The sequence below is a fragment of the Salmo trutta genome, chromosome 13 (assembly GCF_901001165.1).
Source record: "Salmo trutta chromosome 13, fSalTru1.1, whole genome shotgun sequence".
Classification (NCBI taxonomy): Eukaryota; Metazoa; Chordata; class Actinopteri; order Salmoniformes; family Salmonidae; genus Salmo; species Salmo trutta.
The window spans coordinates 33,979,805-33,995,057 of NC_042969.1; the positions used below are offsets into that span (position 1 = coordinate 33,979,805).

The window sequence follows — 15,253 nt, forward strand, 5'->3', positions numbered from 1 at the left end:
TTGATAGTGGTCAGTTGGGAGTTATTTATCTATAGAGGATGTTTTGGCACCAACCTCTGTCTTCTTGCATTAAGAGGAGAATAGCGAGTCAGAGTCAAACAGGAAGCAATTTGCACCAGGAGGAGAAAGAAGAGATTACACAGTAAGCTGGAACAGTCTTATAGATTCTACAGAGGATGCATTGACACACACAGACAGAAAGAGAGACACAGAAAGAACGAGAGACAGACAGAGAACGAGAACGAGATAGAAGGAGAGACAAACAGACAGAGGGAGCGAGGCAAACACACAGCAGTAGTGTTGATATAGTGGTTAGATAGACATGTAGCAGTAGTGTTGATATAGTGGTTAGATAGACATGTAACAGTAGTGTTGATATAGTGGTTAGATAGATAGACATGTAGCAGTAATGTTGATATAGTGGTTAGATAGATAGACATGTAGCAGTAGTGTTGATATAGTGGTTAGATAGACAGACATGTAGCAGTAGTGTTGATATAGTGGTTAGATAGACATGTAGCAGTAGTGTTGATATAGTGGTTAGATAGACATGTAGCAGTAGTGTTGATATAGTGGTTAGATAGACATGTAGCAGTAGTGTTGATATAGTGGTTAGATAGATAGACATGTAGCAGTAGTGTTGATATAGTGGTTAGATAGACATGTAACAGTAGTGTTGATATAGTGGTTAGATAGATAGACATGTAGCAGTAATGTTGATATAGTGGTTAGATAGATAGACATGTAGCAGTAATGTTGATATAGTGGTTAGATATATAGACATGTAGCAGTAGTGTTGATATAGTGGTTAGATAGATAGACATGTAGCAGTAGTGTTGATATAGTGGTTAGATAGACATGTAGCAGTAGTGTTGATATAGTGGTTAGATAGACATGTAGCAGTAGTGTTGATATAGTGGTTAGATAGATAGACATGTAACAGTAGTTAGATAGATAGACATGTAGCAGTAGTGTTGATATAGTGGTTAGATAGATAGACATGTAACACTAGTGTTGATATAGTGGTTAGATAGATAGACATGTAGCAGTAGTGTTGATATAGTGGTTAGATAGATAGACATGTAGCAGTAGTGTTGATATAGTGGTTAGATAGATAGACATGTAGCAGTAGTGTTGATATAGTGGTTAGATAGATAGACATGTAGCAGTAGTGTTGATATAGTGGTTAGATAGACATGTAGCAGTAGTGTTGATATAGTGGTTAGATAGACATGTAGCAGTAGTGTTGATATAGTGGTTAGATAGATAGACATGTAACAGTAGTTAGATAGATAGACATGTAGCAGTAGTGTTGATATAGTGGTTAGATATATAGACATGTAGCAGTAGTGTTGATATAGTGGTTAGATAGATAGACATGTAGCAGTAGTGTTGATATAGTGGTTAGATAGATAGACATGTAGCAGTAGTGTTGATATAGTGGTTAGACAGATAGACATGTAGCAGTAGTGTTGATATAGTGGTTAGATAGATAGACATGTAGCAGTAGTGTTGATATAGTGGTTAGATATATAGACATGTAGCAGTAGTGTTGATATAGTGGTTAGATATATAGACATGTAGCAGTAGTGTTGATATAGTGGTTAGATATATAGACATGTAGCAGTAGTGTTGATATAGTGGTTAGATATATAGACATGTAGCAGTAGTGTTGATATAGTGGTTAGATAGATAGACATGTAGCAGTAGTGTTGATATAGTGGTTAGATAGATAGACATGTAGCAGTAGTGTTGATATAGTGGTTAGATATATAGACATGTAGCAGTAGTGTTGATATAGTGGTTAGATATATAGACATGTAGCAGTAGTGTTGATATAGTGGTTAGATAGATAGACATGTAGCAGTAGTGTTGATATAGTGGTTAGATAGATAGACATGTAGCAGTAGTGTTGATATAGTGGTTAGATAGATAGACATGTAGCAGTAGTGTTGATATAGTGGTTAGATAGACATGTAGCAGTAGTGTTGATATAGTGGTTAGATAGACATGTAGCAGTAGTGTTGATATAGTGGTTAGATAGATAGACATGTAACAGTAGTTAGATAGATAGACATGTAGCAGTAGTGTTGATATAGTGGTTAGATATATAGACATGTAGCAGTAGTGTTGATATAGTGGTTAGATAGATAGACATGTAGCAGTAGTGTTGATATAGTGGTTAGATAGATAGACATGTAGCAGTAGTGTTGATATAGTGGTTAGACAGATAGACATGTAGCAGTAGTGTTGATATAGTGGTTAGATAGATAGACATGTAGCAGTAGTGTTGATATAGTGGTTAGATATATAGACATGTAGCAGTAGTGTTGATATAGTGGTTAGATATATAGACATGTAGCAGTAGTGTTGATATAGTGGTTAGATATATAGACATGTAGCAGTAGTGTTGATATAGTGGTTAGACAGATAGACATGTAGCAGTAGTGTTGATATAGTGGTTAGATAGATAGACATGTAGCAGTAGTGTTGATATAGTGGTTAGATAGATAGACATGTAGCAGTAGTGTTGATATAGTGGTTAGATAGATAGACATGTAGCAGTAGTGTTGATATAGTGGTTAGATAGATAGACATGTAGCAGTAGTGTTGATATAGTGGTTAGATAGATAGACATGTAGCAGTAGTGTTGATATAGTGGTTAGATAGATAGACATGTAGCAGTAGTGTTGATATAGTGGTTAGATAGATAGACATGTAGCAGTAGTGTTGATATAGTGGTTAGATAGATAGACATGTAGCAGTAGTGTTGATATAGTGGTTAGATAGATAGACATGTAGCAGTAGTGTTGATATAGTGGTTAGATAGACATGTAGCAGTAGTGTTGATATAGTGGTTAGATAGACATGTAGCAGTAGTGTTGATATAGTGGTTAGATAGATAGACATGTAACAGTAGTTAGATAGATAGACATGTAGCAGTAGTGTTGATATAGTGGTTAGATAGATAGACATGTAACACTAGTGTTGATATAGTGGTTAGATAGATAGACATGTAGCAGTAGTGTTGATATAGTGGTTAGATAGATAGACATGTAGCAGTAGTGTTGATATAGTGGTTAGATAGATAGACATGTAGCAGTAGCGTTGATATAGTGGTTAGATAGATAGACATGTAGCAGTAGTGTTGATATAGTGGTTAGATATATAGACATGTAGCAGTAGTGTTGATATAGTGGTTAGATATATAGACATGTAGCAGTAGTGTTGATATAGTGGTTAGATATATAGACATGTAGCAGTAGTGTTGATATAGTGGTTAGATATAGACATGTAGCAGTAGTGTTGATATAGTGGTTAGATAGATAGACATGTAGCAGTAGTGTTGATATAGTGGTTAGATAGATAGACATGTAGCAGTAGTGTTGATATAGTGGTTAGATAGATAGACATGTAGCAGTAGTGTTGATATAGTGGTTAGATAGACATGTAGCAGTAGTGTTGATATAGTGGTTAGATAGATAGACATGTAGCAGTAGTGTTGATATAGTGGTTAGATAGATAGACATGTAACAGTAGTTAGATAGATAGACATGTAGCAGTAGTGTTGATATAGTGGTTAGATAGATAGACATGTAACACTAGTGTTGATATAGTGGTTAGATAGATAGACATGTAGCAGTAGTGTTGATATAGTAGTTAGATAGATAGACATGTAGCAGTAGTGTTGATATAGTGGTTAGATAGATAGACATGTAGCAGTAGTGTTGATATAGTGGTTAGATAGACATGTAGCAGTAGTGTTGATATAGTGGTTAGATAGATAGACATGTAACAGTAGTTAGATAGATAGACATGTAGCAGTAGTGTTGATATAGTGGTTAGATAGATAGACATGTAGCAGTAGTGTTGATATAGTGGTTAGATAGATAGACATGTAGCAGTAGTGTTGATATAGTGGTTAGATAGATAGACATGTAGCAGTAGTGTTGATATAGTGGTTAGATAGACATGTAGCAGTAGTGTTGATATAGTGGTTAGATAGATAGACATGTAGCAGTAGTGTTGATATAGTGGTTAGATAGATAGACATGTAGCAGTAGTGTTGATATAGTGGTTAGATATATAGACATGTAGCAGTAGTGTTGATATAGTGGTTAGATATATAGACATGTAGCAGTAGTGTTGATATAGTGGTTAGATAGATAGACATGTAGCAGTAGTGTTGATATAGTGGTTAGATAGATAGACATGTAGCAGCAGTGTTGATATAGTGGTTAGATAGACATGTAGCAGTAGTGTTGATATAGTGGTTAGATAGACATGCAGCAGTAGTGTTGATATAGTGGTTAGATAGATAGACATGTAACAGTAGTGTTGATATAGTGGTTAGATAGACATGTAGCAGTAGTGTTGATATAGTGGTTAGATATATAGACATGTAACAGTAGTGTCAGCTGAGACATCATCCTTCTTGAGTTCAACTCTATCCCCCCCAGTCAGTCTAGCACCAACCGACTTCTGTGAAACCATCTTCTATGTACAATATGACTTATAGCCAGCAATACAATGAAGGTTGTAGAAAGCAGTTTGTATTGCTGTTTGTAGAGGCGTTTTGGCTGGGTACCTTCTATCTACAGGACTGGCAGGGCAGGCTGGGTACCTTCTATCTATAGGACTGGCATGAGAAGGCTGGGTACCTTCTATCTATAGGACTGGCAGGGGGAGGCTGGGTACCTTCTATCTACAGGACTGGCAGGGTAGGCTGGGTACCTTATATCTACAGGACTGGCAGGGGGAGGCTGGGTACCTTCTATCTATAGGACTGGCAGGGGGAGGCTGGGTACCTTCTATCTATAGGACTGGCAGGGGAAGGCTGGGTACCTTCTATCTATAGGACTGGCAGAGGGAGGCTGGGTACCTTCTATCTGTAGGACTGGCAGGGGAAGGCTGGGTACCTTCTATCTGTAGGACTGGCAGGGGAAGGCTGGGTACCGTATATCTATAGGACTGGCAGGGCAGGCTGGGTACCTTCTATCTGTAGGACTGGCAGGGGAAGGCTGGGTACCGTATATCTATCGGACTGGCAGGGGTAGGCTGGGTACCTTCTATCTGTAGGACTGGCAGGAGGAGGCTGGGTACCTTCTATCTGTAGGACTGGCAGGGGAAGGCTGGGTACCGTATATCTATCGGACTGGCAGGGGTAGGCTGGGTACCTTCTATCTGTAGGACTGGCAGGGGAAGGCTGGGTACCTTCTATCTGTAGGACTGGCAGGGGAAGGCTGGGTACCGTATATCTATCGGACTGGCAGGGGTAGGCTGGGTACCTTCTATCTGTAGGACTGGCAGGGGAAGGCTGGGTACCTTCTATCTGTAGGACTGGCAGGGGAAGGCTGGGTACCGTATATCTGTAGGACTGGCAGGGCAGGCTGGGTACCTTCTATCTGTAGGACTGGCAGGAGGAGGCTGGGTACCGTATATCTACAGGACTGGCAGGGGAAGGCTGGGTACCTTCTATCTGTAGGACTGGCAGGGGAAGGCTGGGTACCGTATATCTGTAGGACTGGCAGGAGGAGGCTGGGTACCGTATATCTACAGGACTGGCAGGGGAAGGCTGGGTACCGTATATCTACAGGACTGGCAGGGGAAGGCTGGGTACCTTCTATCTATAGGACTGGCAGGGGAAGGATGGGTACCGTATATCTACAGGACTGGCAGGGGAAGGCTGGGTACCTTCTATCTGTAGGACTGGCAGGGGAAGGCTGGGTACCTTCTATCTGTAGGACTGGCAGGGGAAGGCTGGGTACCGTATATCTATCGGACTGGCAGGAGGAGGCATGCAAGCAGGGGAGGTTAACATTAGGACTGGCAGGCAGGCAGGGGAGTTTAACATTAAGAAGGGGTAGTAGGTTAGCCTGTTCCTGATGTATACAGGCTCCTCAGAGTAGGTGTTGATCTAGGAGCAGGTCCACTTGTCCATAAAAGCATTATGATATAGGTCTAAAAGGCAAAACAGATCCTAGATCAGCACTCTCAACTCTGAGATGCTTTGTGAATATGGTCTCTGGACCATATTAACTAGCAGTTGGTGGTAGGGTTGGTAGTGCAGACAGCAAGCTGCTCCCACTCACTAGTCTGAGCCTTGGGTTTCTCCTCAGTGGTCTGTGCCTCTATAGAGGAGTCTGAGCTACTGATGCTGCTGCCACTACCTGCAACACAGAGTAGAGTAGACACTCAACAGGGACATGTCAAACACAGAGAGAGATGGAGAGAGGGGAGGGTGATGGAAGGATGGGGAGAGAGAAAAGATGAGGAGAGAGGAGAAAGAGAGAATGATTGGGGGGGGGGATCCTGTGAAAAGAGCAACAAACCTGGAGCCAATCAGCGTAGAGGCCAATCCTAAATGCTTTATATAACCTGGAGCCAATCAGCCTAGAGGCCAATCCTAAATGCTTTATATAACCTGGAACCAATCAGCCAAGAGGCTAATCCTAAATGCTTTATATAACCTGGAACCAATCAGCCTAGAGGCCAATCCTAAATGCTTTATATAACCTGGAGCCAATCAGCCAAGAGGCCAAACCTAAATGCTTTATATAACCTGGAGCCAATCAGCCAAGAGGCCAATCCTAAATGCTTTATATAACCAGCTACATTAAGCAATGCATGGAGAGTGGATGCACAAACACTTGGGCGGGGCGATATTACTTTCATTTGAATGTATATTTTCATTCCATGTTCCAAACGCCTGCATAGCAAGAATTGAGGTAAAAAAAAAAAAACACCAATAGGGAAGTTAACATTTCAACTCCTCAAATTGCAGGCAGATTTGTAACCAAAGGGGCATTTTCATAGACAGATCAGTGACTATTACAAAAATGCAGATGAAACTATTTTGATAAAATAATACAATTATTACTGGGTCTGATGGTTCTGGAAGGCTTATAAGTCCTGAATTCATCAGATTATTGCTGACTGTTTCAAATGCGGTCTATTTGACCTTTTAAAATTGTACAACAAAGTTTATTTTGAGAAAACATTCAAACAAATCTAGATATACACTGAGTGTACTAAACATTAAGAGCACCACCCTCTGAACAGCCTCAATTCGTCGGGGCATGGACTCTACAAGGTGTTGAAAGCGTTCCACAGGGATGCTGACCCATGTTGACTCCAATGCATAACACAGTTGTATTAAGTTGGCTGGATATATTTTGGGTGGTGGACCATTATTGATACACACAGGAAACTGTTGAGCGTAAAAACCCAGCAGTGTTGCACGTCTTGACACAAAGCGGTGCGCCAGGCATCCACTACCATACCACGTTCAAAGACACTTCAATATTTTGTCTTGTCCATTCACCCTCAATGGCACACATACACAATCCATGTCTCAATTGTCTCAAGGCTTGAAAATCCTTCTTTAACCTGTCTCCTTCCCTTCATCTAACCTGATTGAAGTGGCTTTAACAAGTGACATCAATAAGGGATCATAGCTTTCACCTGGATTCACCTGGTCAGTCTATTTAATTAAAAGAGCAGGTGTCCTCTGTGTATATTGTGAATCGTCCATAAGTAAATAAATAAAACATATATTTTTAGGTCATATCACCCAGCCCTAACACACTAAATAATGTACAGTGCAGGACCACCTCATTTAAAACTAAGAGCACAAATGCTACACCCAGACAGTTTCCTGATCAGGTCATATGACCAAGAAAAACTGTCAAGGCACAAGCTATACTACGATAGAAGTGTATTAAAGAGTATCAGGAGGTCCCAATAAATATAGTAATACTTTGCGAATGATGTGTGAACGATCATTCGGACGTGTACCATGCCTTCAGAAAGTATTCACACCGCTTGACTTTTTCCACGTTGTTGTGTTACAGTCTGAATTTTTAAATGGACTAAATTGAGATCTGTTGTCACTGGCCTACACACGATACCCCATAATGTCAAAGTGGAATTATGTTTCTCAGAAAGTTTTACAATTTCATTAAAAATGAAAAGCTGAAATGTCTTGAGTCAATAGGTATTCAACCCCTTTGTTATGGCAGGCCTAAATAAGTTCAGGAGTAAAAATGTGCTTAACAAGTCACATAAGTTGCATGGACTCAATCTGTGTGCAATAATAGTGTTTAACATGATTTTTCAATGACTACATCATCTCTGTAACACACACATACAGATAATTGTACAGTCCCTCAGTCGAGCAGTGCATTTCAAACCCAAATTCAACCACAAAGACCAGGGAGATTTTCCAATGCCTCACAAAGAAGGGCACCTATTGGTAGATGGGAAAAACAAGAAAAAAGCAGACATTGAATATCCCTTTGAGCATGGTGAAGTTATTAATTACACTTGCATAAAGTAATACTGCGAAAAATGTGGCAAAGCAATGATCTTTTTGTCCTGAATATAAAGTGCTATGTTTGGGGGAAAATCCAATACAACACATTAGTGAGTACCACTCTCCATATTTTCAAACATAGTGGTGGCTGTATCATGTTATACTGTAGGTAATTGTTATGCTTGTAACCCTTAAGGACCGGGGACTGGAAATGGAATGGAGCTAAACACAGGCCAAATCCTAGAGGAAAACCTGGTTCAGTCTGCTTTCCACCAGACACTGGGACATGAATTCACCTTTCAGCAGGACGATAACCTAAAACACAAGACCAAATATACATTGGAGTTGCTTACCAAGAAGACAGTGAATGTTCCTGGATGGCCAAGTTTCAGTTTTGACTTAAATCTATTTGAAAATCTATGGCAAGACCTGAAAATGGTTGTCTAGTAATGATCAACAACCAATTTAACAACGCTTGAAAAATTATGAAAAGAATAACGGGCAAATATTGTACAATGCAGGTGGGCAAAGCTCTTAGAGACTTACCCAGAAAGACTCACAGATGTAATCACTGCCAAAGGTGCATATTCAAAATATTGACTCAGGGGTGTGAATACTTATATAAATTAGATATTTCTGTATTTCATTTTCAATAAATGTGCAAAAGAAAAATGTAAAACGTGTTTCCACTGTCATTATGGGGTATTGTGTATAGATGGGTGAGAGAAAAACATATTTCATCATTTTTGAATTCAGGCTGTAACAAACTATGAACTAAATACAGTGAGGGAAAAAAGTATTTGATCCCCTGCTGATTTTGTACATTTGCCCACTGACAAAGAAATTATCAGTCTATAATTTTAATGGTGGGGTTTATTTCAACAGTGAGAGACAGAATAACAATAAAAAAATCCAGAAAAACACATGTCAAAAATTTTATATTTTGACCCCCTCTCAATTAGAAAGATTTCTGGCTCCCAGGTGTCTTTTATACAGGTAACGAGCTGAGATTAGGAGCACACTCTTAGAGGGAGTGCTCCTAATCTCAGCTTGTTACCTGTATAAAAGACACCTGTCCACAGAAGCAATCAATCAATCAGATTCCAAACGCTCCACCATTGCCAAGACCAAAGAGCTCTCCAAGGATGTCAGGGACAAGATTGTAGACCTACACAAGGCTGGAATGGGCTACAAGACTATCGCCAAGCAGCTTGGTGAGAAGGTGACAACAGTTGGTGTGATTATTCACAAATGGAAGAAACACAAAATAACTGTCAATCTCCCTCAGCCTGGGGCTCCATGCAAGATATCACCTTGTGGAGTTGCAATGATCATGAGAACGGTGAGGAATCAGCCCAGAACTACACGGGAGGATCTTGTCAATGATCTCAAGGCAGCTGGGACCATAGTCACCAAGAAAACAATTGGTAACACACTACGCCGTGAAGGACTGAAATCCTGCAGCGCCCGCAAGGTCCCCCTGCTCAAGAAAGCACATACACATGCCCGTCTGAAGTTTGCCAATGAACATCTGAATGATTCAGAGGACAACTGGGTGTGTTGTGGTCAGATAAGACCAAAATGGAGCTCTTTGGCATTAACTCAACTCGCCATGTTTGGAGGAGGAGGAACGCTGCCTATGACCCCAAGAACACCATCCCCACCGTCAAACATGGAGGTGGAAACATTATGCTTTGGGGGTGTTTTTCTGCTAAGGGGACAGGACAACTTCACCGCATCAAAGGGACGATGGACGGGGCCACGTACCGTCAAATCTTGGGTGAGAACCTCCTTCCCTCAGCCAGGGCATTGAAAATGGGTCGTGGATGGGTATTCCAGCATGACAATGACCCAAAACACACGGCCAAGGCAACAAAGGAGTGGCTCAAGAAGAAGCACATTAAGGTCCTGGAGTGGCCTTGCCAGTCTCCAGACCTTAATCCCATAGAAAATCTGTGGAGGGAGCTGAAGGTTCGAGTTCTCAAACGTCAGCCTCGAAACCTTAATGACTTGGAGAAGATTTGCAAAGAGGAGTGGGACAAAATCCCTCCTGAGATGTGTGCAAACCTGGTGGCCAACTACAAGAAACGTCTGACCTCTGTGATTGCCAACAAGGGTTTTGCCACCAAGTACTAAGTCATGTTTTGCAAAGGGGTCAAATACTTATTTCCCTCATTAAAATGCAAATCATTTTATAAAATTTTTGACATGCGTTTTTCTGGATTTTTTTGTTGTTATTCTGTCCCTCACTGTTCAAATAAACCTACCATTAAAATTATAGACGGATCATTTCTTTGTCAGTGGGCAAACGTACAAAATCAGCAGGGGATCAAATACTTTTTTCCCTCACTGTAGGTGGGTGTGAATACATTGAAGGCACTGTGTGTACAGTTTCATCTTTTCCACCTTTTGTCTAACATAAAGGGCAGATGCCACGGCTTGCTCTCTCAATGCACGTCTTCTAGGTACTTTTAGTGAGATTATTTAGAAAAGGGGATGCTGACTCATTTTAGTCATCAGGAAATAACCCCACATTAAATAATCATGTCAAACATCTCGCTGACAACTTTTGGGGCCAATATGTTTTACATGTGGGCGGATAAACCTTTGATGATAGCATCAACCACAAATAGTTAAGATAAGTCTATGTAGAAGCATTCATGCATCAGCTTTTCCCCCTGTTTAATTAAGAGTGCATCTTTCTGCTGCAGTTTCCATAAACAAACCCAACTTCTCTGAAACATATTTTATTAATATATTCCGTTTTTAAAAGCATCGGGGGATATTGGGACTGGGGACCAGTCCTCTGCTGCATCCCAAATAGCATCCTATTCCCTATATAGTGGACTACTTCTAACCAAAGCCCAGTACACTTCAGAAGCCAAGGGCCCTCCACAGAGAACTAGTACCCTTCAAAGTAGCCTAGTGAACTTCATAACGAGTCAATGTACCATTCGCAAACTCCTGTTGGGAGAGAGGGAGAACGGGACCCCTTACCTCTCCGCTTCCTTCGTCCCTCTCCTCCTCCTCTTCCCTCGTCATCTCCTTCATCCATCTCTTCTGATCCACTGCCCTCCGACCCGGAGATCTCTTCCCCTGAAACAGCAGAACAGAATTCAGTTCTAAACTTTCCTTAAACCCTTAGCGCAGGTTAACTCTCCTTAAACCCTTAGCGCAGGTTAACTCTCCTTAAACCCTTAGCGCAGGTTAACTCTCCTTAAACCCTTAGCGCAGGTTAACTCTTCTTAAACCCTTAGCGCAGGTTAACTCTCCTTAAACCCTTAGCGCAGGTTTACTCTCCTTAAACCCTTTGCACAGGTTAACTCTCCTTAAACCCTTAGCGCAGGTTAACTCTCCTTAAACCCTTCGTGCAGGTTAACCTGTTTGGGATAGGGGGCAGTATTGAGAATTTTGGAAAAAATATGTGCCCATTTTTAACTGCCTCCTACACCAACTCAGAAGCTAGAATATGCATATTATTGTTCAGGTTTGGATAGAAAACACTCTTTTTCTAAAACTGTTTGAATGGTGTCTGTGAGTATAACAGAACTCCTATGGCAGGCAAAAGCCTGACAAGGTTTCATGCAGGAAGTACCCTGTCTGACAAGGAGTCGTGCGTCTTGCATCTGTTTATTGAAAAGTAAGGATCTTAGCTGTAACGTGACAATTCCCAGGGCTCCGATAGGCTCTCAGAACCCGGGAAATACCTGAAGGTTGACGAGGCAGCCTCAGGCTGAAACACATTATTGCCTTTGGTAAGTGGCGGATCAGAGGACCTTTGAATGAGGCGCGTGCACGATTCGCTCCTGAGGAGAAATTTAATTCGGCTGTTTAGGCTCAATGCATATTCCCGGTCGGAATATTATCGCTTTTCTACGAGATAAATGGCATAAAAATTGGTTTTAAACAGCGGTTGACATGCTTCGAAGTACGGTAATGGAATATTTAGAAATTTTTTGTCACGCCAATGCGCAAGACCGTGATGTAGCATTCTGATAGTGTCTAGAACTCACGAACAAAACGTCGCTGTTTGGATATAACGATGGATTATTTGGGACCAAACCAACATTTGTTATTGAAGTAGAAGTCCTGGCAGTGTATTCTGACGAAGAACAAGCAAGGTAAGAACATTTTTCTTATAGGAAATGTGATTTTGGTGGAGGCTGACCTGGGTGGGTGTCTAAATAGCTAGCCCTGTGATGCCGGGCTATGTACTTAGATTATTGCAAAATGTGCTTCATCCGAAAAGCTATTTTAAAATCGGACATATCGAGTGCATAGAGGAGTAATGTATCTATAATTCTTAAAATAATTGTTATGCTTTTTGTGAACGTTTATCGTGAGTAATTTAGCAAACTGTTAGTAAATTCCCCTGAAGTTTGCGGGGGTTATGCTTTTTCTGAAAGTCACATGCTAATGTAAAAAGCTGTTTTTTGATATAAATATGAACTTGATTGAACAGACATGCATGTATTGTATAACACAATGTCCTAGGTGTGTCATCTGATGAAGATCATAAAAGGTTAGTGCTGCATTTAGCTGTGGTTTGGGTTTATGTGACATGATATGCTAGCTTGAAAAATGGGTGTCTGATTATTTCTGGCTGGGCACTCTGCTGACATAATCTAATGTTTTGCTTTCGTTGTAAAGCCTTTTTGAAATCGGACAGTGGGGTTAGATTAACGAGATTCTTGTCTTTAAATAGCTGTAAAATAGTCATATGTTTGAGAAATTGAAGTAATAGTATTTCTAACGATTCAAAAATCGCGCCACTGGATTTCAGTGGCTGTTACGTTGGTGGGACGAGTTCGTCCCACATGCGCCAGAGAGGTTAACCATCCTTAAACCCTCCATTAAGCATGCCTTTCAGTCTAAGACCAGGAAACAGGAATTTGGCCCTTAAAGTCTTTGGACCCAATCCTAACTTGAACACAGAAGTGTGTTTGTCATATTACAACTCCTGTCCCAACTGAAGACAGCATCAATAGAGTGGACCACTAACTGACCTTCTTGGAGTTTCTTCCTAAGCTCTTCGATCTCCTTCTGGAACTGCCGTAGCAGGGCATCCTTGGGGTCTTCATTGATCCGGGCTTTGTTCTTGATGTTCTTCGCCCGGTTGGCGTAACGCAGCGTGCTGATGGTCTCGTCGTAGTTATAGTCCGCAGGGCCGATGTTCGCACACTGAGAAGGTTTATGACAATACATATCATGACATAGCAAAACCTTTTTATGAGAGAACAGCAAGGAACGAGAGCTTGGTAGACTTAATCAAAATAAATGTAATATTTGAATATTTATTTATAAGTGTTCCTAATTTGATTCCAGTTGGATGTAAGTTGCTATTTAATCTAATATATCTCCAGGCAACAAGACCGATAAATAGCTAACAAAATACATACACAGACTGAGTTAACCTTGTATCTTTATTGACCTTTTATTACTGCCCTGTCTCTAAACACACTCACAGGGCCCTACACACACACACACTCACAGGGCCCTACACACGCACACACTCACAGGGCCCTACACACGCACACACTCACAGGGCCCTACACACACACACACACACACACACACTCACAGAGCCTTACATGCACGCACACACACACACACACAACACACACAAAGCCCTACACACACACACACACACACACACTCCATCATCTTATCACTCACACATAACACACACAAACATTTATACTGACTCTACACACAGGTAACCTTGTATCTTCATTGACCTTTTATTACTGCCCTGTCTCTAAACACACTCACTGGGCCCTACACACACACACACACACACACACACTCACTCACAGGGCCCTACACACACACACAGGGCCCCACCCACACACACACACACAGGGCCCTACACACACACTCTCACACACACACACACACACTCACAGGGCCCTACACAAACACACACACACACACTCACAGAGCCTTACCTGCACACACACTCAGCCCTACACGCACACTCACAGACAGAGCCCTACACACACACACACACACACAGGGCCCTACACACACACACAGGGCCCTACACACACACACACACACACACACACACACACACACACACACACACACACACACACACACACACACACACACACAGGGCCCTACACACACACTCACTCACAGGGCCCTACACACACTCACAGGGCCCTAAACAAACACACACACACTCACAGAGCCTTACCTGCACACACACTCAGCCCTACACGCACACTCACAGAGCCCTAAACGCACACTCACAGACAGAGCCCTACACACACACACACATACACACACACACACTCACAGAGCCCTACACTCACTCCATCATCTTATCACTCACACATAACACACACAAACATTTATACTGACTCTACACACAGGTAACCTTGTATCTTTATTGACCTTTTATTACTGCCCTGTCTCTAAACACACTCACTGGGCCCTACACACACACACACACACACACACACACACACTCACTGGGCCCAAACGTACACAATCACAGGGCCCTACACACACTCACTGGGCCCAAACGCACACACACACACTCACTGGGCCCAAATGTACACACTCACAGGGCCCTACACACACTCACAGGGTCCAAACGCACACACTCACAGGGCCCAAACGCACACACTCACAGGGCCCAAACGCACACACTCACAGAGCCCTACACACACACACACACACTCACAGAGCCCTACAAACACACACTCACAGAGCATTACACACACACACACACACACACACACAGGGCCCTACACACTCACATAGGGCCCTACACACACACAGGGCCCTACACACACACAGGGCCCTACACACACACAGGGCCCTACACACACACACACACACACACAGGGCCCTACACACACACAGAGCCCTACACACACACAGAGCCCTACACACACACACACACACACACACACACACAGGGCCCCA

At 41.9% G+C, this 15,253-nt stretch overlaps 1 protein-coding gene across 6 annotated transcripts in view; it reads right to left on the reverse strand.

The window, feature by feature from the left end:
• LOC115205681 (kinesin-like protein KIF3A) overlaps positions 1 to 15,253 on the reverse strand; it is a 64,932-nt gene that overhangs the window by 14,709 nt on the left and 34,970 nt on the right. For 2 of the 6 annotated variants that reach the window (XM_029771910.1, XM_029771909.1), the window contains exons 8-11: positions 13,321 to 13,495; positions 11,312 to 11,410; positions 6,093 to 6,170; positions 55 to 63 (exon numbers count right to left, since the gene is read on the reverse strand). In XM_029771910.1, the coding sequence (XP_029627770.1) occupies positions 55 to 63; positions 6,093 to 6,170; positions 11,312 to 11,410; positions 13,321 to 13,495 (361 nt within the window). The remainder of the gene's footprint in view (positions 1 to 54; positions 64 to 6,092; positions 6,171 to 11,311; positions 11,411 to 13,320; positions 13,496 to 15,253) is intronic. The other 4 variants (XM_029771911.1, XM_029771913.1, XM_029771912.1 and 1 more) reach the window with 4 other exon arrangements.